Consider the following 27,264-nt stretch of genomic DNA (forward strand, 5'->3'; position numbering starts at 1 on the left):
GGTGATGGGGGTCTTCGAGTCTGGGCGCCGTCAGTCGTCAGCCAATCCCAGCAGTTCGAGTGGTAATGCCTTTGGGTCGGCCTGCCCCCCGTGTGGAGACGCTGAGGGAGGGCCAGTCGTAGGGCAGTCACTCTTCCAGTGGCCCGTTAGCCCGCAGCTGGGACAGGGCTTAGAAGGAGGTCGGGGATTGGGACATTGGCGAGCCCAGTGGCCTTCTCTTCCGCATTTGAAGCAGGCCCCCGGCGGGGTTGCCTTTTGCGGACCCCGTGGATGCTGTGATCCATGAGAGATGGCCGGCCTTAGGGCGGCTACAAGAGCTTGGGTTTGGAGGGCCACCTTCTGGTGCATCCGAGCCTGTCGGCTGGATTCTGCCAAATCCTCACGGCCATTATAGACTTTAAAGGCCATCTTTACCAGATCTCGAATAGGGGTCTGAGGGCCGTCTTCTGCCCGTCTTAATTTCTTTCGGATGTCCGGGGCTGATTGGGTGATAAATTGGGTGGCTAGGACCGCTGCCCCTGCCGGGTTGTCGGGATCCAGCTAGGTGTAGAGAGTTAAGGCCTCTGTAAGGCGATTGAGAAAGATAGCTGGATTTTCGTTAGATTCTTGGGTTATCTCTTTTAGTTTTTCAAAATTGACCACCTTATGAGCGGCAGCCTGCATGCCAGCCGGGAGGCATTGGATCATGAGGTCGCGTCTACGACGGCCATCTTGGCCATCCTGAGAAGTCCAGCCTGGATCGGTGCCAGGTACGGCAGTGGCTCCGACAGGCATGGAGTTGTCGGTAAGGTGAACCTGATCTGCATGGTTTCGGGCAGCAGTGTGAATTCTTTCCCTCTCGTCAGGGGTTAAGGTAGAGGACAGAACCACAAAGATATCGTGCCAGGTTAGATCGTAAGCTTGAGATGGGTAGTGAAATTCTTTGATGTAGTGGGAGGAGTCGGCAGAGAAGGAGCCTAATGGTTTTTCAATTTGAGAGAGGTCCTGGAGAGAGAAAGGGACATGGACTCTGACCAGTCCTTCCGCTCCTGCTACCTCCTTCAGAGGGCAGAGGACATGTTTGTTTGGCAAGGAGGATTTGAGAGGTAGAACAATTGACACAAAGGGAGGGGCGGGAGCGCAAATACCAAAAAACCTGGACATAGGGGACCTCAGACCATTTGCCCGTCCTGCGGCAGTAATTACCTAGATCACGGAGGATGTTAAAATCCAAAGTCCCTTCAGGAAAATAGCGAGGGCTGTAAAATTGGCTAGGAGGCACCCCAGGGGCGTCTTAGAATCTGGTTTCAATTGTGAGGTTCCCATGACCCCCAGTCTGTCCCTGAGTGAATGGAGAGGGAGAGAGGCGTCCCTGGTCTCAGTCTCCAATTCACGGCAGGTCGGAGGGCGGTCAGGCGGTTGGGACGTCTCCACAGTTGCCCGAGGCCCGGAGAGAGGACGGAGAAGTCCCTGACGCGGCCGCGATTAAGGACAGGGAGTCCGGTGGGCAGGGACTCTGAGGGTCGGAGGGAACAAGGGAGGGGACTTACCCCGTTTTCTGCCGGGTCGGGTGGATGAGTAGAGGTTCCCTGGTTGTCTCCTGGGGGAGGGGAGGAGCGGCCCGCGCGGTAACCCGCGGGGCTTTGTACCCCTGCCGGGTTTCGGCACCAAATGTAAGGTCGGATCTTAACAAACGGCACCGCGAAACAGAGGAAAGCTGCTCCCGGGCGAGGTTCACTGGTCCGAGAGAAAGGGGTCAGAGAAGTCGCACCCGGGCGAGGGTTGGGCAAGATGTTATAGGGGAAGAAGGGAAAGGGGTGTGGTGAATCTGGGAGGGCGCAGGGTATTTCTTATTTGGTGGTCTCTTCGGGTATCCTGGCAACATCCGGTGCCGGTTGCATCAGTCTTGGGACCGTTAGTCCCGCCCCTCGAAAGGCGGGAAGCCTGGGCCGGTTGGAAGGTCCCCAGGTCAGTTCCTGGAACTGGGTGGTCCGGAAAGTTTCGGTCTGATGCAAACCGTGAATCTGATTGTGTTCCCCTGCCTCGGGCCAGTTGGCCTTACCGTCGTCATCACACGGGAGGAACCGCGGGTGACCATTGACATGGCAGGTAAGCTTGTCCAATTTCTGGTGGACACAGGAGCTACTTACTCTGTCCTGACTTCTCACGCTGGGCCCCTTGTCCCTGTAATCTGCTCTATTGTTGGGGTCGAAGGAAAGCCAAAACTAAAACCCCTCTAACTTGCACCTGGGGAAAAATTCTTGTAACTCCCAAGTTTCTTGTCATGCCTGAATGCCCCAGCTCATTATTGGGAAGGGATTTTCTCTCAGCCTGTGGTCAACACTTAGTCTCTGAAAACCAAAGCCAAGGAATGTTTTTGGCTGGACTATGTATTACACAAGACATGGACAGCCCAACCCAAAATATTCCCCCCCAAATTAAAAAACTTATAGCTCCGCAGGTCTGGGATCAGGGAATCCCAGAGAAGGCAAAGTTTGTCACTCCTATAAAAATCACCTTAAAGGACACTAGAAACTTCCCTTCCAGGTGCCAATACCCTACAAAACCAGAGGCTCAACAAAGGCCTCCAACCCCTAATCTCAAAATTCATTAAATACAGGCTTTTGGTGCCATGCCAATCTCCCTGTAATACTCCAGCCCTACCTGGTCTTCTCCAGGAACCCTTATCTCCATCATCCTTTTAAAATGCAATTTCAGACTTTCCTGGTAGCACAGTGGTTAAGAATCTGCCTGCCAATGCAGGGGACACGGGTTCGATCCCTGTTCCAGGAAGATCCCACATGCCGCGGAGCAACTAAGCCCATGCGCCACAACTACTGAGACTGCAACTACAGAAGCCCATGTGCCTAGAGCCCGTGCTCCGCAACAAGAGAAGCCACCGCAATGAGAAGCTCGTGCACCACAACGAAGAGTAGCTCCCGCTCGCCGTAACTAGAGAAAGCCCTCGAACAGCAACAAAGACCCAACGCAGACAAAAAAAATTTTTTAATAAAATAAAATAAAACGCAAACTTCAAAGAGGGTAAAGCAATTTAGAACTTGACTTGTGAAGGATAAAGGACACTTAGAAATCCTAAGTGTCTTCTGTAAACATTAGTAAGAAGGGTTTAGCCATCTAGACAGGTGACGTTGATTTGTTCCATCTGCCAGAAGTCCAGTTTGAATCCAACCCCTTGTAACTGATGGGTTTTACGTTGTACCTGACAGAGCTGAAATTTTGAAATGGGATCTATGAAGTCTCGGTCTGTGTGTTCGTATACCTCTATGTGTGTTGTAGGTGCATGGTACTACCAGAATTAATTCATAAAAGAGTTCTATTTAATTGGCTTAAAGGAAATTAAGTGCTTGTAGCTTATATAAATACTCAGAAATATGATCTGGCCAGAACGAATTTCAGGTTTATGTCATCTGGAAAATATTCAATACTAAATTAGTATCTGGCATTGAAGATGGCTTAAGCTTGTTGGTGTAATTAATATAGACATGTCTTTCGAGTCATCAATGTTAAGTATAATATTTCTGTTGTACCTAGGTTTACTAGAGGTGAAATAAGACCTCATTCTATCTGTTAAAATTTGTCAACGAGGAAAGTAACTCGATGTGAAAAAAACTTTTAAGGAAAGTAAGGTGTGTGTTTTTAGTAAAGAAGGTATGAGGAATGGAATTGCATTTTATTAAGGGAAAAGAAAGTAAGTCTGGATGGTTTTGGAAGGAAAAAAATAAAGGGGTGGATACAGAAAGTGATGGAAGTTTTGTGGAAAGTGAACCCTGAGAAAAGAGTTTTGTGCATGGTCAGCATTGACTAGGTTTAGAATAAATTTAATTGAGTAAATGAATTTTAAATGTAAGCTGGTGCAAAACCTGAATTTGGCCTTTCTCTGTTAAAAGGACAAGTTTTCTTAAAATGTTAAACTGCCTTTGGTAACAGGTTTTAAGTTCTTTACCCTTTAAGTGATCTGCTATGTATTTGCCTTTAAAATCTTTTATTGTGGGGCTTCCCTGGTGGTGCTGTGGTTAAAAATCCGCCTGCCATTGCAGGGAACATGGGTTCGAGCCCTGGTCCGGGAGGATCCCAATGCAGCCAAAAATAAAATAAATTAAACAAAACAAAGCAAAACCAAAAAAATCCCAACAACAAAAAAACTAACCATGCCCTATTTCGAAGTCTCTTGCATTCGGTGGCCCACACTCTGTCTGTGGAGCGTGTTTCTCTCTAAATAAATCTGATTCTTACCTATCACTTCATCTCCAAATTCTTTCATGACAAAGAAAGAACCTGAAATTCACCAGGAACACTAGGTGCAGTGAAAGTATTATACTCAATAATGATGACTCTGAAGACAGGTCTGTATTAATTAGATCAACAAGCTAAAGCCACCTTCAATACCAGGTATCAGTTTGATGCTGAATATTTTCTAGGTTACATGAGCCCAAAATTCATCCTGGCCAGTTTTGTATTCCTGAGCATATAAGTACTTAGTTTTGTTTTTCTTTTTTAGTCAATTAAGTAGAGTTCTTTTACGAATTAATTTTGGTGATACCATACATCTACAACACACATAGACACATACAAACACACCAACAGACCTCATAGCTCTCACTTCAAAATTTCAGCCCCGAGTCAGGTACAACAACGTAAAACCCATCAGTTTACAAAAGAGATTGGATTAAAATTGGGTTTCTGGCAGATGGAGCAAATCAAGCTCGCTTGTCTAGACGGCTCAATCTTTTTACTAATATTTACAGAAAAGACACTTAGGATTTCTATTTATACCTTGCCCTCTTTTAAAAGGATGGCAGAGATAAGGGTTCCTGACAAGACCAGATAGGACATTTGCATCTCAAAGATACAGGCAGTTTCTCCTAGGATGACTTTCTAAGATAAGTAAGGAAGGTTTGGGGAGCGGTAAAAGGATTGGTGGGTTTTGGATTATTTTTGGAGCCACACCTCTGGTCCTGTAAAGACTAGATTTGTAAAGCAAGGACAGTATTTTTTCTTTTTTTCAAAGAATTGGGTGGCTACCTCAACGATATGGAAGGGCTGACGTACCCATTTACCTATGTTGGAATGTTTTACTTCTAGCTGCTGTGATTCTTCCGCAATAAGAATGCAGAAAAAAGCATCTCTTAAGTCTATGACTGAGAACCAGCCGTATTCTCCCGGAATAGTTGTGAGCAGAGTGTATGGATTAGGTACCACAGGGTGTGTCTTGGACTATTTCATTAATAGCCCTCAAATCTTGGACAAAGCGATACTCTGCTGAGTTTGGCCTTTTTTTTTTTTTTTTTTTGCGGTACGCGGGCCTCTCACTGTTGTGGCCTCTCCCGTTGTGGAGCACAGGCTCCGGACGTGCAACAGGCTCCGGACGTGCAGGCTCAGCGACCATGGCTCACGGGCCCAGCCGCTCCGCGGCATGTGGGATCCTCCCGGACCGGGGCACGAACCCGTGTCCGCTGCATCGGCAGGCGGACTCTCAACCAGTGTGCCACAAGGGAAGCCCGAGTTTGGCCTTTTGACTGGGAGGATAGGGGTGTTATATGGGGGGACCTGCCAGGTTTAATCAGTCCTGCTTTTGAAAACTTTTCCAGAATTGGCTAAATTCCCTTTTGGGCCTCTTGTCTCGGTATATTATTTTAGATTAGGTGTCCCAGCATCCCTTTTGCAAAGGAGATCTCATCCCCAAAGGGGTATTGGACATCTGGCATATATAAGAAGCTATGTTTCAGGGTGAGGTCCCCTAGTTGGCATTCTAGAGGTTGTAAGAACAAACAGGTTTGTACTTCTCCAGAAACTCCCATGACCACGATAGACTGAGATGTTTTCTGTGCAACCTTAGTATTTACCACAGAATATGTGGCACCCGTATCTACCAGAAAGTCAACCAACTTGTTCCCCACTTGTCAAAGTTACCCGGGCCTCCAGTGGGGAAATTAGAATCGGATGCCTCAAGTCCAAGGGAGTCCCCCGGCCTCTTCATTCAGTATCAGTGTTCCTCTCTTTCCACCATGTGAGAGGCTCCTGTCTCCTTTTTATTATTCTCCTTCTTATTCTTTAGTCTCGGGCAATCTTTTCTCCAATGCCCTTCCTCCTTGAAGTAAGCACATTTTCCCTTCCCCAATGGTTGCTTACCGTCCTTTAGGTTACTCGCCTTCCAGGAATCCAATGCCGCTGCCAGAAAGCTGCCGTTCAGTTTGCACCTTCTTGCTTCTGTCGTCATTCCCTGTTGTTGAACACTTTAAAAGCAACATGTACTAATTGAGAAGGGTTCATTCCACATACACCATCTAACTTCTGTAATTTTCTTATATATGGGGCGCTTTGTCCAATGAAGGCCCCTTACGTCCTCAGGGTCTGTATCTGTGTAGTGCCTATAACCTTGATAAATCTTTTCTAGAAACTCCGATGGATCCTCATTGGGTTTTTGTTTTATCTCCTGAATTTTGTTAAAGCTCTTTTGTCTAGGTCTGCCCTTGGGTTTCCTTTCGACCGCTGCACTATAAGGGTGCAGCCCTCTGACTCCTTTCCTCCTGATGCAATAGCATAAATGCTTCTACATATGGAATCTCGTCTCTTTCCCCTGGTCTTTTGCAAAACACTTCTAATTGCGAGATCGTACAGTAATTGAGTGGGCCATTCAGGAGCCATCTGTCCTCTGATCCTAACATATATTGGGTCCACACCCCATTACAATAGTATATCACCTCTTTCTTAGTCATAGGCTCATGGCTATGTTTTGCCCATTTATCTAATATACGCCCCAAAGGGCTCTCCTTTGGGATAGATGGAATATTTCCCATTTTTTAATAAGTTTGATAACACCAAAACACGCAAACAAATTCCAACATCGATGCAGGCAAATGAACAGGTTCCCAAATCAGGTAGAGTCCAAGAACAATTCCCCTCTCCAACAGGGTAGCCCAAACAAATGCAAAACAAATTGAGGGGGGAATTTGTTCACAGTAGTACGAGAGCTACATACTCTGCAAAGAGCGAGTCTCTCAGAAGTTTGTTGATTCCTTGCTCCAACTGCCAAGTGCTGGGGTAGCCGGTGCCTCTTCAGGGAATTTTGAAGGGAAGATCCTCAGGAGAAATAGTCCCAGAAGCTGCTAGGGCCTTGTCTCAAAATTCCTAACCGGGGCCGGCTAGCCATGATCAGCAAGGCTCTTGGCTGGCTAAGCCAAATTTGTTACCGAGTCCAAGCTCACTCTGCTCGCCACATGACAGGCCAATAAATTGGAGATGAGGTGTTGAGGAAAGGAATAGTGACTTTAGCCGGCATCCAAGAAGATAGCAGACTAGGTCCTAGAGTACCATCTTATCAGGGTCTGGATGCTAGTTTCTTTTATAGAACATAGAGGGGGAGAAGGTGAGGAAGTAAAGTAAGAAAGGCCATAAGTCTTGCAAAACACCTGGTTTGGCCAGCCTGGGGAGGGGGCTGTGTTAATTTCTTCTTTCTTGCAGCCATTCACGGGTGGACAGGGTCAGAATTTCTCCCTGTGAGCTGAACAAAGGCACTATAGTTTATCATTCAGGCAGAGGGACAGGGTTCCCAGAGGCAGGCTATTATGTATGCTTATAGCTACAGACAGATAGTAACAAAAGCAATAGAGAGCAAAGGTTAAAGTAAAAGAAACAGATCCAACATGGAGTCAGATTTTGTTCTTCCCTGTTACAAAATGTATAAATCAACTGTGAATGGCCTGGAAGTAAAATTATTTACTATATTTTACTATGTAGGGACATTTTTTATTGATTTCTCCATTAACCAAGAAATAAAGTATAAAATTATCTTCCCATTTTCTTTGGACAATTAATAAATTATTAACATATTCTTGAAAGTTCTACATAGCCAGTGCTTTAAGAGTCAAGTTCTCCATCCCAATAATATAACTTATATTGTCACCTCATTATTTACATTTCAGCTTTTCATATTTTCTCATCTTTCATTTTATTTGTAAGTACATGTTTCCTCCAGGGAACTCCAGCTTCATGTACACAGAATTCCATTATGTCTGATGTCCTGCTTTATTTCCAAGACACAGAATGTTTCCCCATACATAGAATGCACTCAAAAGTATTTATGGATGAAAAAGGATAAATGGATTTTCCTAATATCCTTTTACAATGTCGTTTCATCTTTGCTCTCCAACCGTGTGTGAGGGTTATAATTTTTTATCAGTCTGGAAAATCCAATCCAATTGAACAGGGTGTGTGGCTCACAGACTGAAGCCCTATTAGAGTCTAGTTAGGGTGTGTCCCTGGAATGTAGCCAGATTAGGATTCCAGTAAAAGGAAAGTCAAACAGAAGAGACATTTGTCCCCAGAAGAAAAACAGAACAGGAGCAGTTTGGGATGGTGGAGGAAGAAGAATTGGCTGCTTGCGGTGGAACTTGCCTCTGAATCTATTTTAGCTTCACTAGCTCCTCTGATTTTGGGTTCTGGTAAATTCTCCAAACAGTGAGTTGTGAGATGGCTTCATTCCCTTAAAATTGTCTAAGTCATTTCTGTCTTTAGACTTTTGTCCTATCAAAGCATCTTCTTATGGTCTTTAAATTTTATTGTGCCAAGATTTATTTTATCACTCTCATAATTCTAGATTTGACTATTTGTGTCTTTTTTGGTCCCAACAATACGGTCACTACCAGCCACATGTGGCTATAAAATTTAAATTAATAAAATTAAATAGCTATATTTCACTACCTCTGTAGTGTTACTTAAATTTCAAGTATTCCATAACCACACATGTGTGGCAGTTACTGTATCGTACAATGCAAATACAGAGCACTTCCTTCACCTTGCAAAGTTCTATTGGCACGTTGATCTGTATCTTATGTGTTATTTTTTGTTGTAAATACTTCATTTCCTGCCTTTCTGGATTAATTTCCTTTTATGGGTTTCATCAAGCAATTTTCTTCATTTGTTTATTACATGTCTTGAGATAGATATTTTAAAATAAGTATCTCAAGATAAAATAAATCTCTTGAGGTATTTATTTTAATTATTAAAAAAATTAATAAATATTAACCTTTGATTCTTATTACTTGAGAGATGGAGTTGCACAGGGATTCCTAGGTATATTGGTTCTTTCTGCTTAGAGGGATGCCCTGTTGCACATGCCTGGGGATTTCTTGCATAACAGACAGGGGCTTACGTATTCCTATCCATCTATAGAGTAAATAACCTGAGAGGAAAAAATAACCGTCCATTTCACTCTGAATGTGCCTTGATGTCAAAACCAAACATAATCCACGGCCAAGTCTGAATTCGTTTTCCTAGATCTTCCTTCCCTCCTTGAACACTCCCATGTTCTCTGGCTAATCCAAATCCCACACAGTATTTCCTGGGGGTCCCTAAGGCATAGTGAATTGTCCTGGGTAAATGAGTTAGTTGGTCATAATATGTAGTTTATCTGTGGGTGCATGAGGCAAGAGAACGATCTGAGGAGTTGCAGAGTGTTTCCCTGCAGGAGGAAACCACCGTCTACATGTGGCATGAGTCACGATTCCCGAGAGTTTGAATTAAGGAGGACATTGAATCATTCTGGATACCCCAGGCCGCTGAACACACAAAACTCAAGGCTTATCATGGCTTATTTGTAAGAGATCTGTAGTTTGACCTTCTTTATTAGCATCCACGTCCTTCTAACGTGCATCTAACATCCTCCTAACATGTTACCCTGCAACGAAGATTCTTAGAGCGCATCAATTATTTTGGTTTGAGGGGCTGGGGGTCACGCCCAGGTGACAGTTTGGGGCTCCATTTCAGGTGGGTCTAGAAATTCTGCACAGGACTGGAGTCTCATGGCTTCTTCTCCATCCTCAGATTTACCTGCTCAGTGCTTAGATTGCCTGTGAGTGAAATCCCGAGAAAGACTCCTGGCGGCTAAGTTGTTGACAATGGAGCCTCTGGTGAGTAGCGACGCCTCCTTCTCCCGAAGCTACACCCCGAGTGCCATTAGATGGATGAGTTTTTCAAACTGGCTCGTATGTTCTAAGTGTAGTCAGGCAGTGTTCAGTCATCTGAGCTCAGATTACTTTGCTCTAGGACTCTGGGATAGTTATCACGGGTCAGGATTAATCAGAAACTAATCTCGTTCTTTAATTAAACTTATGAGAGCCGGCACTAGTCATATGTATTTACAGAAGAGATAAGAAAACTTCTTTTAACTCGTTCAACCCTTGTCCTGATTGGCAAACAAAGATTAACTTGTTGACCGTTTTTGGATGTGCTAGGCTTAGGAGTTGGTGATGGCAGGTAGCGGAGCTGAGGAAGGAGCAGACCTTCCAGTCCCTGGAGAGTCAGAGGTTACAGCCTGTGATGTAACGAATCCAGTGTTACACCACCTGGTGTGAGGCTGTTCAGTGTTGACAAGAGCAGAACACAGGTTTAGAACTAAAGGGGAATCATTTTACTTTTTCTCTATTTGAAACCTTTCACAATTGTTCAGTATATATGCACTACTGAAGAGTTCTGAAAAAGTCACCAAGCTATCATTAGCATTCCTCCCCCAAATCACACATTTTATATACCTGTTAGTAATTAACCGTTTATTCATATTTGGTAACTGGAAGGAATATGTAGGGAGGAGTATTTTCTTAATTTTTCTAAAAAGAAAGGAGAAAGACTAGAGTAGGTAGAATAAAATTAGGTTCTTTTATAGATTTTTTAAAAACTGGAGAAAACAAAACCAATAACTAGGCTTCTTTCATCCTTCAGCATGGAGACAAGATTAGATTACAAGAGAAACCGTGATAACTAAGGTCTAAGTCCCTGAGAATGTAGAGAGTGGGAGTCCTCCCATCACAGCGATGGTCAGGCTAGGTCTGTCCTTCACTCCAGCTACCCGAGTCCCCGGCTTATGCTTCTGAACCATCTGACCTCAGAGTTTGTTATGAACACCCGTGTCCTATAGCATTAAGAGGAAACACCTCCTGGTACCTAGTTCTGTATGAATCTTGTTCACTTCTGAGGAATGCTAGGCATTCCTTCGTAGGTCTTGATTGATAGAATAATGTATTTCTTGTAGGTTTGCTAGACAGAAACCACTTAATAGAAAAATACTTTGGATGTTTTAAAGCTCATAACAAGTTATTAAAGCAGTTCATATTTGGGGAATGAAAGGTTCCCCTAGGCAAATAACTTAAGACAAAAGTCATGTTTTCAAAGTAGCCCATCATGGTTATTGTTTGTCTTGTCATGAATCTGTAGAGTTCCTTGAAATTATTAGGGAACAGAAATTGAGTTATAAATTTTCAAGTGAGTATTTTATAATCAACTGTCTGGAAGTCCTAATTCCCAGGTTATTAAAAAAAAATGTCCATGTCGTATTATAACACACTTCAAGTGATATTTCTGTAAAATAAAGCTTCATGACGTCAGAGTGTGTAGGTTTCTGTGAATGTACCTGAAAGGCAGACACCAGCTCAGCGCTGGCAGAGAACCGAGGGGAACCCCACACAGAGCGTGATCCTTTATCCACCCAGACCCCATCACCTCCTCATCTCAACCCTCCCACCCTGGACAGTGGTAGGGACTGCTCTGTCTAAACCAGAACATCCCTGATGTTTTAGGAATCAGTGACGTTGGAAGATGTAGCGATCAACTTCACCCAGGAAGAGTGGGCCCTGCTGGACACATCCCAGAAAACCCTGTTCAGAAACGTGATGCTGGAAAATATCACTCACCTGGTCTCCGTAGGTGAGTCTGTCAACACGGATGTACGTGCACGTGTGTTCACGGCATTCATTCACTCACCGAACAGGCATTTAGATCAGCTTCCCCGTGTCCCACTCCAAGTCCTTCCTGCTTCTTTGATAGTCCTCATAACTACTTAAAACGAAGATGTTTCTTTTCACGGCACTTTGCATTACTACACTGGAAAGTAATCTTGGCCACATTTCATACCTTTGTTGCTACTCAGTGTTTACACTCAGAACAGAACTGGGGATTCAATGGACATTTTAATGCATAAGTAAATGGATCAAATATTTTAAAAATGATTCTTCTGTTCTAGTCACTCCATGAAGGCTTGAGACCAGAGTCGTGTATATGACATAATTTTGATGATTCCTGTAAGGCGTATCCTTACTGGCTCCTGTTTGAAAGTGATATTCAGCCTACTGTAGAGTCTTTTAATCTTTCCCATTTGGAAAACACTGAGGATTCTGTAATCTCTCTTTGAACTTGTGCACAGGCATCAGCCGCTAGAGGGTCTCACTGTGTTTGCTGCTGCTCTGGATTTCCTCCTGGTCTGCTGAAGGACCTTCACTCTTTTGTCTGTTGAAGATGTTGTTGCCGGCACTGACCTTCAATTATCTTTGTATTTTCCTCTTGCCCTTACCCTGGACTTGAGCACAGCAAAGGGTAATTAGCCCAGACTCAAAATCCAACACTTTTTTTCTTTTTCATATCAAACAGGGAATCAGATCAGCAAATCAGATGTGATTTCCCAGCTCGAACAAGGAAAAGAGCTGTGGAGTGAAGCAACAGGATGCCTCCAAGGCCAGAGTCCAGGTAAGAATCAGGGGCCTGTGCTTCACTGAAAAAGAGTTTCAGTCAGTGTGTTAAGTCCTTGGAAACACCAAATGAAAGTTTTATGAAGTGAGCGATATATTCTAAACTGGAAGTGAGGACATTGGGCTGAAATTCTTCATGTTGTTATCATTCCTTGCATCTAGCAATGAAAATTCATATTACTTCCTGCCATTTTCTATTCTTTAGGGAAAAGGGTGCTTGTGGACTCACTGCAGTTAAACTTTCACATAGTGATTCTTGTTCTGATCGCCCCATTTAATGTGTTTTCCATCATTTGCTGACCCAATGTCTCTCCACCACATGACATTTTTATATTTTAATCCTCTTTTTTTCTAATAGACAATGACTTTTAAAGTATTTCTACTACCTTGAGTATTTCTTTATTATACATTGTTTCTCCAACTAAGTGCCAACTTTTGAAAGATACTCACATGGACGTTGGTTTTTGTTTACATTTCTGTTTCCCTAATGCCATTCTAAAATCTATATTTTTTCCATTTCTTTAGATGGTGAAAGCCTGCTTAGACAAGAAATGATATTCACGCAAAGTGTCTACAGGAAGCACATATCTGCCACCATGCCAATGGTAAGTTTCATGGGTAGAACAACAGTCATCTAAATGAAGGACCTGGCAGTGATATAAGTTGGCAATTGAGCACAATTGCTAGTATGTAATTAAGTGGAGATTGAGCTCTTTCTGGGAATATTTTTGGATAGGCTGAAATCAGTTAAGAAATTAATATGAACTCAAAACGACAACATGAGACCTAAGAAAAAAAGGCCGTTGCACAAACGTTGCTCATCTCATAGTCTTTACAACAGACTGAAGTCTTCAAAATTAATCTGGTATCTGGGTTGGGAAACTATAAAAGAGAACGTTTGTGCCTGCAAGGGAGTAACACAACATGTGCATGCAACTGACACTGGAAACATTTTAACAGGAGACTACAACTGACTGATGCTCTAGGGTGTAAATGTAGAGGAATGAGTGTCTGCATAGATGTGGACAAACCAGTAACAGCCTCCTATCTCTTTCCCAAAGCAGGTTTCTCACACACAAGAGGATCCTGTTGGATGGACTGATTTGAGTGATGAATTTACTCCTAGATCTTCACCTCAACATTCACCAATTCCCTTAAGAAGGAAAAGTAATGTCAGCAAACAGCATGGAAAATCACTTAGTCAAGGGTCATTCCTTGACGGACAGGATCACATTCACACTAGAGCTAAATCGTTTGAATGTCCTCTATGTGGGAAAGCCTTTAGTACTTGCTTTAGGCTCAGCCAACACAAGATGATTCACACTGAAGAGAAACCATATAAATGTCGTGTGTGTGGGAAAGTCTTCAGTCAAATTCCCCTCGTGAAACGACATGAGAAAACTCACACAGGAGAGAAGCCATATAAATGCTGTCTATGTAAGAAAACTTTCAGTCAAATCTCTTACCTTAGAAGACATGAGGAAATCCATCCCAGAGAGAAGCCCTATGAATGTCATCTGTGTGGGAAAACCTTTAGTCAACGTTCTGGACTTCGCACACACAACAAAATCCACACTGGAGAGAAACCACATGTATGTCTTCTGTGTGGGAAGGCCTTCACTCAAGCTTCTGAACTGACTCGGCACAAAAGGACCCACACAGGAGAGAAACCCTATGAATGTCAGCGGTGTGGGAATGCCTTCAGTCAGCATGCAAACCTGAGAAGACATGAGAGAACCCACACTGGAGAGAGGCCCTATGAATGTCAGTGGTGTGGGAAATGCTTCGGTCGTGACTCTTCCCTGAGACGACATGAGGGAAGCCAGCACTGGAGAGAAAGTCAGGAGGGCCCTCAGTAGACGTTCTGACCTGAGATGACATGGCGTCATACATGTGAGGAATGTGGATGAAACACCAGCATACCTTTAGCATTTAACCACACCAAGGTTCACACCCACTAAAGAAACTCTGTCTGTAATCAATATGGACACTCGTTCAGGCATCACACTCCTCAGTCCAGACAGGCATCACCTGTGGATGTGGATCCATACGTGCGTGCCCTCTCTCTGTGGCAAAGCCTTTAATCATTGGCCTAATTTTAGGTAACTTAGTAGAACTCACTCTATAAATACAATATGGGTGTTTTCAGCAACAGTTCCCCACTCTAAAGACCCTAGAGCAGTGGTCCCCAACATTTTTGGCACCAGGGACTGGTTTTGTAGAAGACAATTTTTCCACAGGCTGGGGGGGTGTGGGGTGGCATGGGGAATGGTCCAGGCGGTAATGCGAGTGATGGGGGGCAGCAGATGAAGCTTGGCTCTCTCTCCTGCCACTCACCTCCTGCTGTGCGGCCGCGTACCTGACAGGCTGTGGACCAGGTGTTGGGGACCCCTGCCCTAGAGACTTGAGCAGAGGATAACCAACCCCTAGTTCTTTTTTGATAATTATTCTTCAACACGGGCCAACTCCAGGTGGAGAACAACTAAGACTGTAATGACTGTTAACAAACATTCAGCTGATCACCAGGCTTGATGTGCACAAGAAACTCCTCCAAGAAATAAACACTAAAACAAGAACGAAGATGTAAACTCTTGAGAAATACCCAAGTATGTTGAGCAACACCAAAGCATACTTATAAATAATTCATCCTGAAGAAGTGAGTCAATGTAAAGTCATGAGAAATTCTTTCTTCATAGAGCAACCTCTCTGGAACACGTGTGCTCAGACTGTACAACACACCCTCAGTGTCGTGAAGGAAGGGAAGTCTTCAGTGATCACTTATTTCTTAGTCAACATTAAATTCTCACACTGAGGATGTAGCAATCCTAAATATCAAAGTGGAAGTACAGCTAGATTTCGTATCAGAAAAAACTGACCCTCTGAGTGGGAGGGGGAGCCTCTTAAAGAATCCTTTAACACACATTCAGGCAAATTGTGATTTGTGGAAATACCTCTTCATGAAAATGTAGCATAAAATGGAGAGTGAAGTGATCTAGCAATACAGAATGTAGAGTTTGGAAGAAATTAAAATTTGTGTATAGAATAATAGTTGCAAATATTCAAACAATAAAGTCTGTGGCTAAAGGAGCCAAGTGTTGGTATCTGGTTTTCTTTGTGCCCCTGTAAACACAGGGATTCAGATCTGCACTCCTGGAAAGTGGGCAGAGACTCAGCCCCACTCTTTGAGTGTCCCCTTTCTCCACAGCTCTTTCCACACAACTCACCTCCACTCATTTCAACATCCCTCAACCCCATCTACCCTTTGAGGCCCTGGTAGTGACATAGCTCTGATCTTCAGCTCCACTGGCCAGGTTTCCCAGAATGTCACCAACCTGGTCAGGCAAGGTCATGAGGAAGTCTCAAAGACATCTATCTAGTCCTACACTTTTTGAGGCCCCTCAACATATTTCTGCAGATGGAAACCACCGGGGGCTAAAGAGACAGGCATCTCTGCCCTCCCAGACCTCAGAAATATCTTTTGTTATTTTCTCCCAAAACCTCTGAATTGAGCTAAGTGGATGAAGAGTTCCTTTCAGGATCGTACTGTCTATCTTATTCAGCTGATTTCTGAATTATGCACCCAGCAGTCTCACTAAAGAGGAACCCAGCCTCGCTACCCCCACATAAGCTCATGGAATAAGCCTCCAGGAATATAAAATGCCTAAAACTATCAGCCATCATGTAAGCCCGTTTTTTAAATAATTAGTGCAATGTACTTTTCCCCAAGAAAAAAATGAATGTTCTCACAAAGCAGATCTCCCCACTTTGTCTGCAGGACTTGGAATTTATCCTTCAACACAAACCAATATTGAACATAAATCTCAAGGGAAATTCTTCCAGGATATCCACTGGGATAACTTGTGTTCTTGTAGCACAAAGTAGCACAATTCCCAAACCACAGGCCTGAGTCCCTTTACAGGAACACATACAAGGATGATACTGACCCATCATTACTTTTCAAATCTCCACAAGGGATTCTGGGGAAGAGTCAGGGTGAAAAACAGTCCTGTGTGAGGAGGATGAGCAACAAATTCTATTGTCTATCGATTGTGACAGATTTCCTTCCCTGGGTACGAAAGGCTTCACAAGGTCCTGTGAGCTTGGAGCAGCATAAAAGTCAGCTCAGAAAGAAAACTTGCCCCATGGACCCTTCCTCGGCCACCTTGGAAACTGCATCTCGACAGTGGGGTTTGTCCAGCACCCACTTTTCTGAGATTCTACTGACTGATAGGAAGAGCACGGCTGGATTTCAGGTTGGTTTGAAGTAAATTTGGTGTTCAGTTAATCACCCAGAGAAATAGGACAGTGGTCAACATATGTAGTGATATGGCTTTAGGCAGTGGGGTAAAGATTCTTTAATTTTTAAAAATTTACATTTCTATTGTTTTACTGAGGTATCATTCAGTTATAATATTAGATAAGTTTTATGTTTACAACAATATATTTCAACTCCTGTATACCATGCACCTGCTCAGGACAAAAAACTTAGTTTCTGTCTTTTACCATCTTGTGGCATTTTACAAATTGGGCCTTCCACCTGCCACTTCCCTTCTGGTTTCCAGTATTCTGTCTTGTGCATCTATGTGTTTGTTTTGGTGCCCTTTGGTTTCATCATTAATTTTTTTCTTTATTTTTTCTTGTAATTTTTTAATATTCCACATATGGGTAAAGTCATAAGGTGTTTGTCTTTTCTGCCTGTCTTATGTTGTTAGCATGATATCCTCCAGGTCCCCACCATGTTGTGGAAAATGGCAAATGTCAAGTGTTTTATGACTGAATAGTGTTCCATTAAATACCTACTACCTCTTCTTTATCTGTTTTTCCATTGATGACCACCTATCTCAAGGAGTGTACTGTCGCTGTTTTCTTCTAGCATTTTTACAGTTTCAGGTCTTATATGCAAGTATTTCATGTGTTTTGAGTTCAGGTTTGTGTATGGTGTGAGTTCGTGACCTTGGTTGTTTATTTTTAAGGGTAATTCTGAAAACAGAAACTGATACAATACATCGTTCTTCACACTATTTATTACAAGAAGATGAAAATTCAGAAGGCATGTAAATCAGCATTCTGATTTATGTGGGGAACTGAAACAGCAGTTATCAAAACAAGGTGGGATTTTCTGTAGGCATTGAAAGCCTAAATAATGGATTTGTTCATTCTTAGCTGAAACCTCTTTGTCTTCCATTAACAGAAACTAGATAAAAAAGAAACACTGAAGAGAAAAGATTTAAAGCTCAGCTGTGAAGCTTCTAGTTTAATAGAGGAGGAAATGTTTTTCCTGAGTGAATTTGTACTTGAAAATGGCCTGCTCTGATGTCCGATGGGAAAGTCAAATTTTCAAGAAGTAATCATAGTTTCCTTTGATTTTCAGTTGCATGTACCACAATATTAAATGCAGCTTTCTCATCGCATAATTATTTGTTCCATGTGGGAAAATGCTGTCTTTCTTTTTCCTGTCTATTTTTTATCAGGACATGGATGGTGCTGATGGCTGCAGGATAACATGAGTGCACTTGATGCCATAGGACTTGACACCTCACTGTGATTAAACAGTAAATTTTATGCCACGCATGTTTTACCACAGTAAAAATTGTGATTCTCGGAAAAAATAAGCATACGCAAAAATGTTTAATTTTCTTTCAGATCATAATTATTCTTAAAAGTATGTACAGGTGTCCCTCTAGTTTTAAAATGCATGATAACAATAAATCACAATGTATAAACCTTCCTTAGAGACAAGGTAAGAAAAAAAAGGGATAGATATCTTTCCTTGGCTACAAATGTCTTAACAGGATCACGTGACCTGAAGTAGTATAACAGCAAGCAAGAAAAGGACCCTTCTCCCACGGACGTTTCCTCAGGCACCTTGGAACCCACACTGTGTCCAGTGGGGTTTGTCCAGCACACATATTTCTGATGATCTACCAACAGGAAGTACCCAGCTGGATTTCAGGTTGATTTGCTGTATATTTGGTGTTCATCTTGTTCCTCAGGTAACAGGGCAGTGGTAAAAATAATGATGTGGCTATGCACAAAGGATACGGATTCTTTAGTTTCTTTTCAATTTATTGTTCAGTAGACTTTTTTAATAAGGTATTTTTTGGTTATAATATTAGATAAGTTTTTTGTGTATGACAATATATTTCAACTCCTGTACCAGCTGGATTTCATGTTGTTTGATTTTATTTGGTGTTCAGTGTATCCCCTAGAGAAACAGGACTCTAGACAAAATATGTATAGATGTGGCTTTATGCAATGAGTCATGGATAATTTTTAATGTAATTATTTTTCTATGGTATCACTGGGTTATGATATTACATGTTTTATATGTATAAAAATATATTTCAACTCCAGTATGCCATAAAACTGATCAGCACCAAAAACTTAGGTTTTTTCTTTTGCCATCCTGTGGACCCATCTTACTCATTGGCCATCCCCCTGCTGCTACCCTCTGATATCCACTACTCTGTTGTGTGAATATATGTGTTTGTTTTTGTGTCGTTTGCTTTCTTCTTTAATTTTTTTTACTCGTTTGTTTTTTCGTTGTATACAGTGTTCCACATATGAGTGAAGTCGTAAGGTATTTGTCTTTTCTAAATGTGTCTTCAAGACATTATTAGAGTAAAGGTGATACGTAACCTTGATTGGTTAAGAAAAACCTCATCAAGGTCATGTGACCTGGGAGCAGACTCAAAGGCAGCTTGAAAGTGAAATTCCCCCACTGACCTGTCCTCAGCCCCCTTCAAAGGTGCACAGAGTATCCAGCACCCACCATTCTGAGCACCTACTGACAGATAAGAGGTACACAGCTGAGATTCAGGTTGTTTGATTTAAATGTGGCGTTCAGCTTTTCTGTCAGAGAAATCCGACAGTAGACAAAATATGTACTGATGTGGTTTAAGCAATGGGGCGCAGACGCTTTAATCTTTTAATTGAATTATTTTTGTAGGGTACCATTCGGTCAAAATGTTAGCTAAGTTTTATGTGCACAAAAATATATTTCAACCCCGGTATACCATTAAGTTTTTTTGTTGCCATCCTGTGGACCCATTTTACTCATTGGCCACCCCCCTGATCCTACCTCTGATATCCACTGCTCTGTTCTGTGAATATATGTGTTTGCTTTTATGTCATTTGTTTTCCTCTTTAACCGTTTTTTACTTATTTGCTTTTTGTATTTGTGTTTAGTGTTCCACATATAAGTGAATTCATAAGATATTTCTCTTTTCTAAATGTGTCTTCAAGACATTGATAAATACAAGGTGACATATAATGTTAATTGGTTAAAAATAAGCCTCATCAAGGTCTTGTGACCTTAGAGTAGTATAAAGTCAGCATGAAAGGGAAATTCCTTCCTCAGCCACCCACAAAGCTGCATCTCCTCAGGTGGAGAGTGTCCAGCACCCACCATTCTGAGCATCTACTGAGAGAAGAGGTATCCAGCTGAGTTTCATGTTGTGTGATTTAAGTTTGGTGTTCAGCTAGTCCCTCAAGGAAACAGGACAAGAATAAAATTACGTAGTGATGTGGCTTTAGGCAGTTGAGTATCGATTCTTTAATTTCTTTATAATTTAATTAAAATTTTTTTAACTTAGGTATCATTCCATTATAATTTTAGTAAGTTTTATGTGCACAGCAATACATTTCAGTTTCTGTGTACCATACACCTTCTCAGCACCAAAAATGCAGTTTTCCTCTGTCACCATCTAGCTGCCTCATTTTGTCCATTTTGCCTCTGCCCGTGGCTTCTCCTCTGATTTCCATTACTTGGGTCTGTGTATCTTTGTATTTGTTATCGTGTCAACTTTTTTCTTCTTTAAAGTTGTTTTTACTTATTTTCTTTTTGTTTGTTAGCTTTTTGTGTTCCACACATGAGTGAAATCACGAATTATTTCTTTCTCTTAACATGTCTTCAGACATGGTCAGAGCAAAGGTGACAGATGATGTTGATTGGTTAAGCAACCCTTAACAAGGTCATGCGACCTTGGAGCAGTATCAGGTCTGCTGGGAGAGGAAATTCCCCCTTGACCCGTCTGCAGCCCCCTTCAAAGCTGCACTCCTCCACCCACCTCCCTGATACTCTCCTGACAGAGAGGAGGAGCACAGCTGGACTTCAGGGTAGTTTGCTTTAAATTTGTGTTTGGCATATCCCTCAGAACAAGAAGTCCACACTGAAGATATGTAGTGATTTGGCCTGGCAATAGGGTAAGGTGTCTTTTTTTTTTTTTTAATTTATTTATTTATTTTTGGCTGTGTTGGATCTTCGTTGCTGCATGCGGGCTTTTCTCTAGCTGCGGCGAGCGGGGGCTACTCTTCATTGCGGTGCGAGGGCTTCTCATTGTGGTGGCTTCTCTTGTTGCGGAACACCGGCTCTAGACATGCAGGTTTCAGTAGTTGTGGCACATGGGCTTCAGTAGTTGTGGCTCGTGGGCTCTAGAGCGCAGGCTCAGTAGTTGTGGCTCACGGGCTTACTTGCTCTGCAGCATGTGGGATCTTCCCAGGCCAGGGCTCGAACCCATGTCCCCTGCACTGGCAGGTGGATTCTTAACCATTACGCCACCAGGGAAGTCCCAAGGTGTCTTTATTTTTATAATTTTATTTTTTAAATTGCATTAACAGTGGGTGTCAATATTAGATGTTTCATTTGTACAGTATTACATTTAAAATTTTGTAAACCTTAACACAGGCTCACCACCAAAATTTTCCTCTCCACTGTCACTACACATTTGCCCACCTTTACCATTGTGCCTTGGCCCCTGACGTTTCCTCCCTGGTATCCACTACTCTGTTCTGTGAATCGATATGTCTGTTTTTGTCATTTGGTTTGTTCACCAATTTGTTGGTTTATTTCCTTTTTGTTTGTTCTTACCATCATACGCATGAGTGAAGTCCTTTGGTATTCACCTTCAGCCTCTGACTTTCTTTAGCATCATAACAATAAGTTCTATCCGTGTTCCGGAAAATAACAAGATTTCAGCTTTTTTTATGGCTGAATAGATTTCCACAGAATATACATACTATTGTTTCCTTATTCCTTTTTCCATTGATTGGGAACAATATCAAGGAGCATATATCTTTTGTGTTCTTCTAGGAGTTTTACAATTTCAGGCCTTATCTTCAAATCTTTCATAGATTTTGAGTTGAGTTTTAAGTATGGTGTCACATAATGATCTAGATCATTTAACGTCAGTAGCAGTTTTGAGAACAGAGGCTGAAAAAATATATCCTTCTGAATGCTCTTATTACGTGAAGATTCAAATTCTAAGGAACTTAGCATCCTAGCATTCTGATTGATGCGGGGCACTGGATGAGCAGTTATGAAAACTTGGTGGGATTGTCTGTAGGCATTGAAAGCCTAAAAATGTTCCATTCATCCTCAGTTGAAACACGTATTTCACATTTTATTAACTAGGTAAAAGTGAGACACTGAGGGTGAAGGATTCAGAAAACAGTTCAGACGCTGCGTTGTGCCCCGTCTAAGCTAGCAGAGGAGAAAATAATTGTGTTACGTGAGTTTGTATTTGAGAACTGCCTTCTCTGATGTCAGATGGGAGAGCCCAATTCTCAAGGAGTTATCAAACTTATGTTTGGTTTTCAAATGCCTGGGTGTCAATATTAAATGTGGCCTTTCCATAGCATAAGTATTTCTGTATGTGTGGGGAAATCTTTTCTCACTCATATCTATTAGACAGTTATACATGTAACCAAAGTCTCTAACTTTAGTCTTTCAAGGATGCAAATCCAAATTCACTGTTCTGCCTAAAATTTCAAGTCAGGGTCCTCATCTGTGGGTAGGTGTCTGGAGAGAATGGAGAAATGTCTGGGCAGAGAAGTCAAAGTATCAGGAACCTGGATTTCCTTAGTGGTCGTGAGCTTTCACGACCCCATTTGTGTGGAGGGGGCAGGGGTGACTTGTATGAATGTGACAGTTTTCTCTTTCTTTATACAGAGGAAATTCAAAAAGTAAGAAGCACCGAGGAGTGGGGAACATGGCCAGTCGTTGCAGACAGCTGGGTCCCTGCAAACTCTCTCAAGTCCAGCAAGTGAAGAAGCAAAACCTGGGCACAGGGAGGCAGGTGGCTCCCCCGCCAAAGGATGAAGACCCCAGGGTAAGTGGAGGCATGGACTCCGGAAACAGGGTTTGGGCCTGGAACAGCTGGGTCCATAACTCCCTTGCCCAGCCCCAACCAAAGACAGCTGCCTTGGGACCTCATCCCCAGGGAGACGGGGCCGTTCAGAGACGGGGGCCACCTGACCCCTCCTTAGCGTGATGTCTGGCCTGCTTTTATCCAAGTCCTTCAATCGGGGTCTTGCTGTGCACACTTAGGGTACCAGCCCTTCCTCCTCTGATGCTCCCTGGCAGAGACTTTGGGAAACACCACAGTATCATAAATATCCTGGCAGCTAAGGGGCCGCGTGCTTCTGTCCTTTCTCCAGAACCAGTGTTCATCCCTCTCCATCTGTCCTTGTGTTCGCTTTGCACATGCACCTGTGGGTTCCGCTGACTCACTGACCTTGTTCCCCTCCACCCACAGGTGAAGTGTAGGGACTGCGGAGCCTTTGGGCACAAAGCGAGGAGCCTCAGGTGCCCCATGAAGCGCTGTCATGGGGCCCTGGCCCCCCAGCCCTTGGGCTCCAAACTTGGCAAGGAGAACCTGGAACCACGGAAGCTGCAGGACCTGCAGACGCCTGGGACCCCTAACACAGCTGAGAGAGAGAAGGGTGAAAGGCAAAGGTGAGCAATGGGGTGGGTGGTACCCAAGCTTTGGGTTGAAATCGCTGGAGACGGTTCGTCTCCTTCTCTACACTGGGTGCCGAGCCATCTCTAGAAATGACAGGGAAATTGGGGTAACAGGAGCCATGTCCCGAGGGTGCCACACTCAGGAGCTCAGAATATGCCTTGAAGTCACTGAGGGGTGTGGAGAACACATGCAATTTTGCACCTGACAGGCCCCAAGGCCATAGGGACAAATAGACAGGAATTCCTGGGAAACCCAGGAGGGAATCCTGGAGTCGGGGGAAGGATATGAGCGGTGGAGGAGTCTTCACAGAGCACAGGGATTCAGGTCCGGTGTCACCCCCAGACTTGGAAAGGAGCTGGGCCACAGCACCGTTGGTCCCAGTTGTGACAAGGAAATTGGGTTTCTGCCCCTTAACGTGGTTTGTTTTGCAGGAAAGAAGAGCAGCAGAGGAAGCTACTCCAGAGATTTCCCAGGAAACCCCAAGGGTGGCGGCAGCAGTACTGGAAGGAGGGGACAGAATCCTGCCACTACCTGAGGGTCAGTCTCCTGGTTCGCGCTCTTTCTTCTTCTGGGGTAACACAATTGGCCTCTATCCCCTTCTGTGGGAGGGAGCGGGTCCCATTCTTTTCCAACCAATGTGATCACTTAGAGTACTTTTCAGATGCCATTTTCCTCGGTTTCTTTGATTTTGCATTCTTACTTGCGTGGCTGGCAAGAATATGCTGTTTGGTAAATGGAAGTGATTTTATCAGCAGCATTCCGTAAGCAGAATCCTTTAAGTTAGAACACGAATCTGTAAATTGTGATTCATCCTCCAAAACTGGCCATCAAAACTTATTATGCCATCAAAGTGCCCGCAAAACACCAAGCTGTGCGCAGCCCTCGGAAGGGGGTACACAAGAAGCTTGTTCCCACTTACTTAACAAGAGACATTGTTAAACTCCTTGTATTTGCCTAGCTGATGCAGAAATGTCTCAAGGTGATATTGTAACTTTCTTTTTCATGAGCACCACTGAGGTTGAGTATCTCATCACATACAATTAATTCCTATGAGATGGGTTTTGGTTAATTTTCATTTTTCCTGGATGGAGAGAAGATGCTCATGTCTGGCCTTTCTGTTTGGTCTCCTACAGCATCCAAACATGCCCGTGCTCACCCAGGCATCCACGAGGAAACCCCTCCGGGATCCACATCTCCCCAGTAGGTCACCTGTCAGGAAGGATGACAGGATACCCACCCACCCTGCAGTGTCTCTCATCAGCAGAAGGTTGGTCCAGGACTCCAAAAGCAGCATCAAGGCCCCAGGCAAGAGGTCTGCCCAGATCCCCATCCGGACATGTCTGAACCCCCCAAAGAAACCTAGACTCAGCCCCATCCAGACTCCCCAGAAGAGCACTCTGACAGCAGATCTGGGGGCTTCCCAGAATCTCCCTCCTCCACCCAGTACAACCGGACCCACAGGGACCCCCCAAGTCAGCAGGAAGACACCTGCCCAGGGGCAAAGCCTTGCCCTCAAACCTCCACTGGACAGATCTCGCCCCAATAGTGTCCAAGCCTGCACCAGACACCATCCTCCACCCATCAGCCATGTTCCAGGCCAGCCTCTCAGGATACTCTTCGTGAGAGTAGACGAAGGCCGGTGGAGCTGCAGGTACGTGGCGCCTCCCTCCTTGCCTCGTCCTGAGCAGTCAGCCCCTCCTCCCACTGGCAGGAAGCCTGAGGGACACTGGGCCCCTGGCCCCCGGAGTGTCCTCTACGATGACCTTCAGGTGTCTTCTTCCTCTGAAGACAGCGACTGGGAGGGACACGCCAATGGCAGCTAAGGCTTGTCCTCCAGCCCCAGGTGCCCTGGAGGTGACCGTGCACCTGACGAGGGGGAGTCACGAAGAGCAGCTGCTCCTGGAGAAGCAGCGATTCCGCACCCCTGCTGGGCGAACGGTGCTGGAAACCCAGACAAGCCCCAGCGACACACACGTGCACGCCCCGCACCTTCTCCTGATGGAACTACAGCCATCTGTCAAATGGTGCTTATCACGCTGGAATGACAAGTTGTTTGTCAGTCTGAATCTATTTTAAGTACCTGAGGCAAATTCCAGGAGTAACTTTTAACTATTGTGTAAATAGGAAGCTATGGAAGTAATCTGCATTGGGTGCAAATGTCTGAACTTTTGGAACCTGGCTAAAGGGCCCAACGCTGTGCTTTGCAGAAGGTCAGCAGTGCCCCGTCCTGAGATGAGACTCGTGGACTCTGTGGAGTCGTTCACTGTAAATCACGGTGGGGACACTCCCACGGCTCTGCTTCTTATGTTTCATTAAACGTTACTATAAAGCTTTGTTTTCAAATTTTCTTTCAATTTTAGTAAAGTTCTACCGTATAAGACATGCTGTACGTGGTTTTTATCTCTAAGCCGTGAAGATCATCTTAACATTTATTTTTACTCAAGATAGATTTTGTGGAGACTTCCCTGGTAGGCCAGTGGTTAAGACTCCCTGCTTCCAATGCACGGGGCGCGGGTTCGAGCCCTGGTCAGGGAAGTAGGATCCCACATGCCGTGCGGCCAAAAAACAACAACAAAAAAGAAAAAGTAAGATGGATTTTGTAACTGAGGGAAAGGGGAGCTTGGGAGGACCTAAGGCTTAAAAATACAGGCTCTCCGGCCCTCCCAGACCCCCAGGTCTACATACGCACATTAACGATGCACCGCGTCAACCCCCTGCATGGACGACGTGATAACGTGTAGGCTGCCTTATTCTCACACTGGGCCACACTGGACTCGGTGGATCTTAATAGGTGTATAAGCCTGAATCCTACTTCAAAAGGTACAAGTTCATGTTGTCTGTTTTGAGGCCCGGGCATTGGGATTACAGCTGCTCTGGAGGTGATTATATCTTCTGGTTTGAGAACCACTGGAGGTGGTGGCAGTGATATCACCTGTGTCACAGGCTGCCTCTGTTCTCTAACAGGAAGAGACCTGAGCAGGTCCAAGAAAATTCACCGAGCTGTGTAGAGAGGGCTTCCCGGGAGGAGCAAACCATGTTCCACACAGAACAACTGTTTGGGGAGAGCATCTTCACTCCGCAGAAGCCTGTACGTCAAGGGCAGCTGCTGGCTGAAGGCACAAGGTTGTTAACATATCGGGAAAGCAGAGCCGGCACACTCGGGGCCGTGCCCACACCTACGGGAACTTCTGGAATGACCTTTCTCTTTGTGACCCGGGTCTGAGCGTGTTCCTTACACTCCCTTATCTCATGACCCCAGTCCTGTCCCAGCACTTCCTTACAGATTCTCACAAAAAAAAACACCACTGATCCTTACTTCTGGCATTTCAAAGGGTCTGAATAGGCCCTGACACATGTTCTATTTTATGGAATCCTCTGAACATCACAGGATTAAAGAAGAGGAGTCTCATCGTAGCCATCTGGGATTGGAATTGTTAGGGATGGGCTCGGTTTTCTCGGACCTGCAAATACAGGGGACAGGGTTTCAGGACACAGGATGGGTTTAGTGAGACAGCATTGATCTGGGGCTCAACAGAAACACGTGCTGTCACTTTTGAGATGGTGGCGTACCTTCCATCTACCCAGGTGATGGCACACAGCTCATTATCCATACTCGACCCAAAATATTCAGACAGAGTAAGCAAAAAGAGGTTCAACAATCTCCTACTTTCAAAATAAAAATAATCTTTCAAATAGTCCAGGGAAGAAAGATAATGAAAAATGTGAAATGGCAATATATTTAGAAAAAGTGAAAATGTATGAAATACATCCAGATTTTTAAAAAGGTATTTGAATTTATAACTTATCTCAAGATCTGTGAAATAGAACACGTGACAAATAAAGAATGTATACAGGGGATATTGTATAGATATGCACAGTAGCACGTGTTCTTTTCAAGGAATTCCTAAGCCCTCCAGCCTCACTGACCATGTCCTAGCCCCGTGAGGTCCCCGGAGCTGAGCCCTGTGTGGAGTCTCTGCCTCCTGAGGGAATGGACAAAAGACATG

The 27,264-nt window shown here is 43.9% G+C and overlaps 1 protein-coding gene across 1 annotated transcript; it reads left to right on the forward strand.

The window, feature by feature from the left end:
- Positions 1 to 645: 645 nt before the first annotated feature.
- On the forward strand, positions 646 to 25,080 carry LOC116746889 (protein FAM90A1-like). The gene is made up of 6 exons (XM_032618656.1): positions 646 to 784; positions 2,032 to 2,088; positions 22,551 to 22,624; positions 23,051 to 23,250; positions 23,689 to 23,794; positions 24,391 to 25,080. Exons 1-6 carry the CDS (start codon positions 646 to 648, stop codon positions 25,078 to 25,080), a joined length of 1,266 nt encoding a protein of 421 aa, XP_032474547.1.
- The last annotated feature ends 2,184 nt before the right edge of the window (positions 25,081 to 27,264 follow it).

This window comes from Phocoena sinus, chromosome 21, assembly GCF_008692025.1.
Source record: "Phocoena sinus isolate mPhoSin1 chromosome 21, mPhoSin1.pri, whole genome shotgun sequence".
Classification (NCBI taxonomy): Eukaryota; Metazoa; Chordata; class Mammalia; order Artiodactyla; family Phocoenidae; genus Phocoena; species Phocoena sinus.

Excerpts from the sequence above, each read along its gene's own strand:
- LOC116746889 (XM_032618656.1), top strand. The coding sequence starts at position 646 with ATGAGCGGCAGCCTGCATGCCAGCCGGGAGGCATTGGATCATGAGGTC. Across the intron at positions 2,089-22,550 it reads GGTGACCATTGACATGGCAG|TCCAGCAAGTGAAGAAGCAA; the intron begins GTAAGCTTGTCC and ends AACTCTCTCAAG. Across the intron at positions 22,625-23,050 it reads CAAAGGATGAAGACCCCAGG|GTGAAGTGTAGGGACTGCGG; the intron begins GTAAGTGGAGGC and ends CTCCACCCACAG.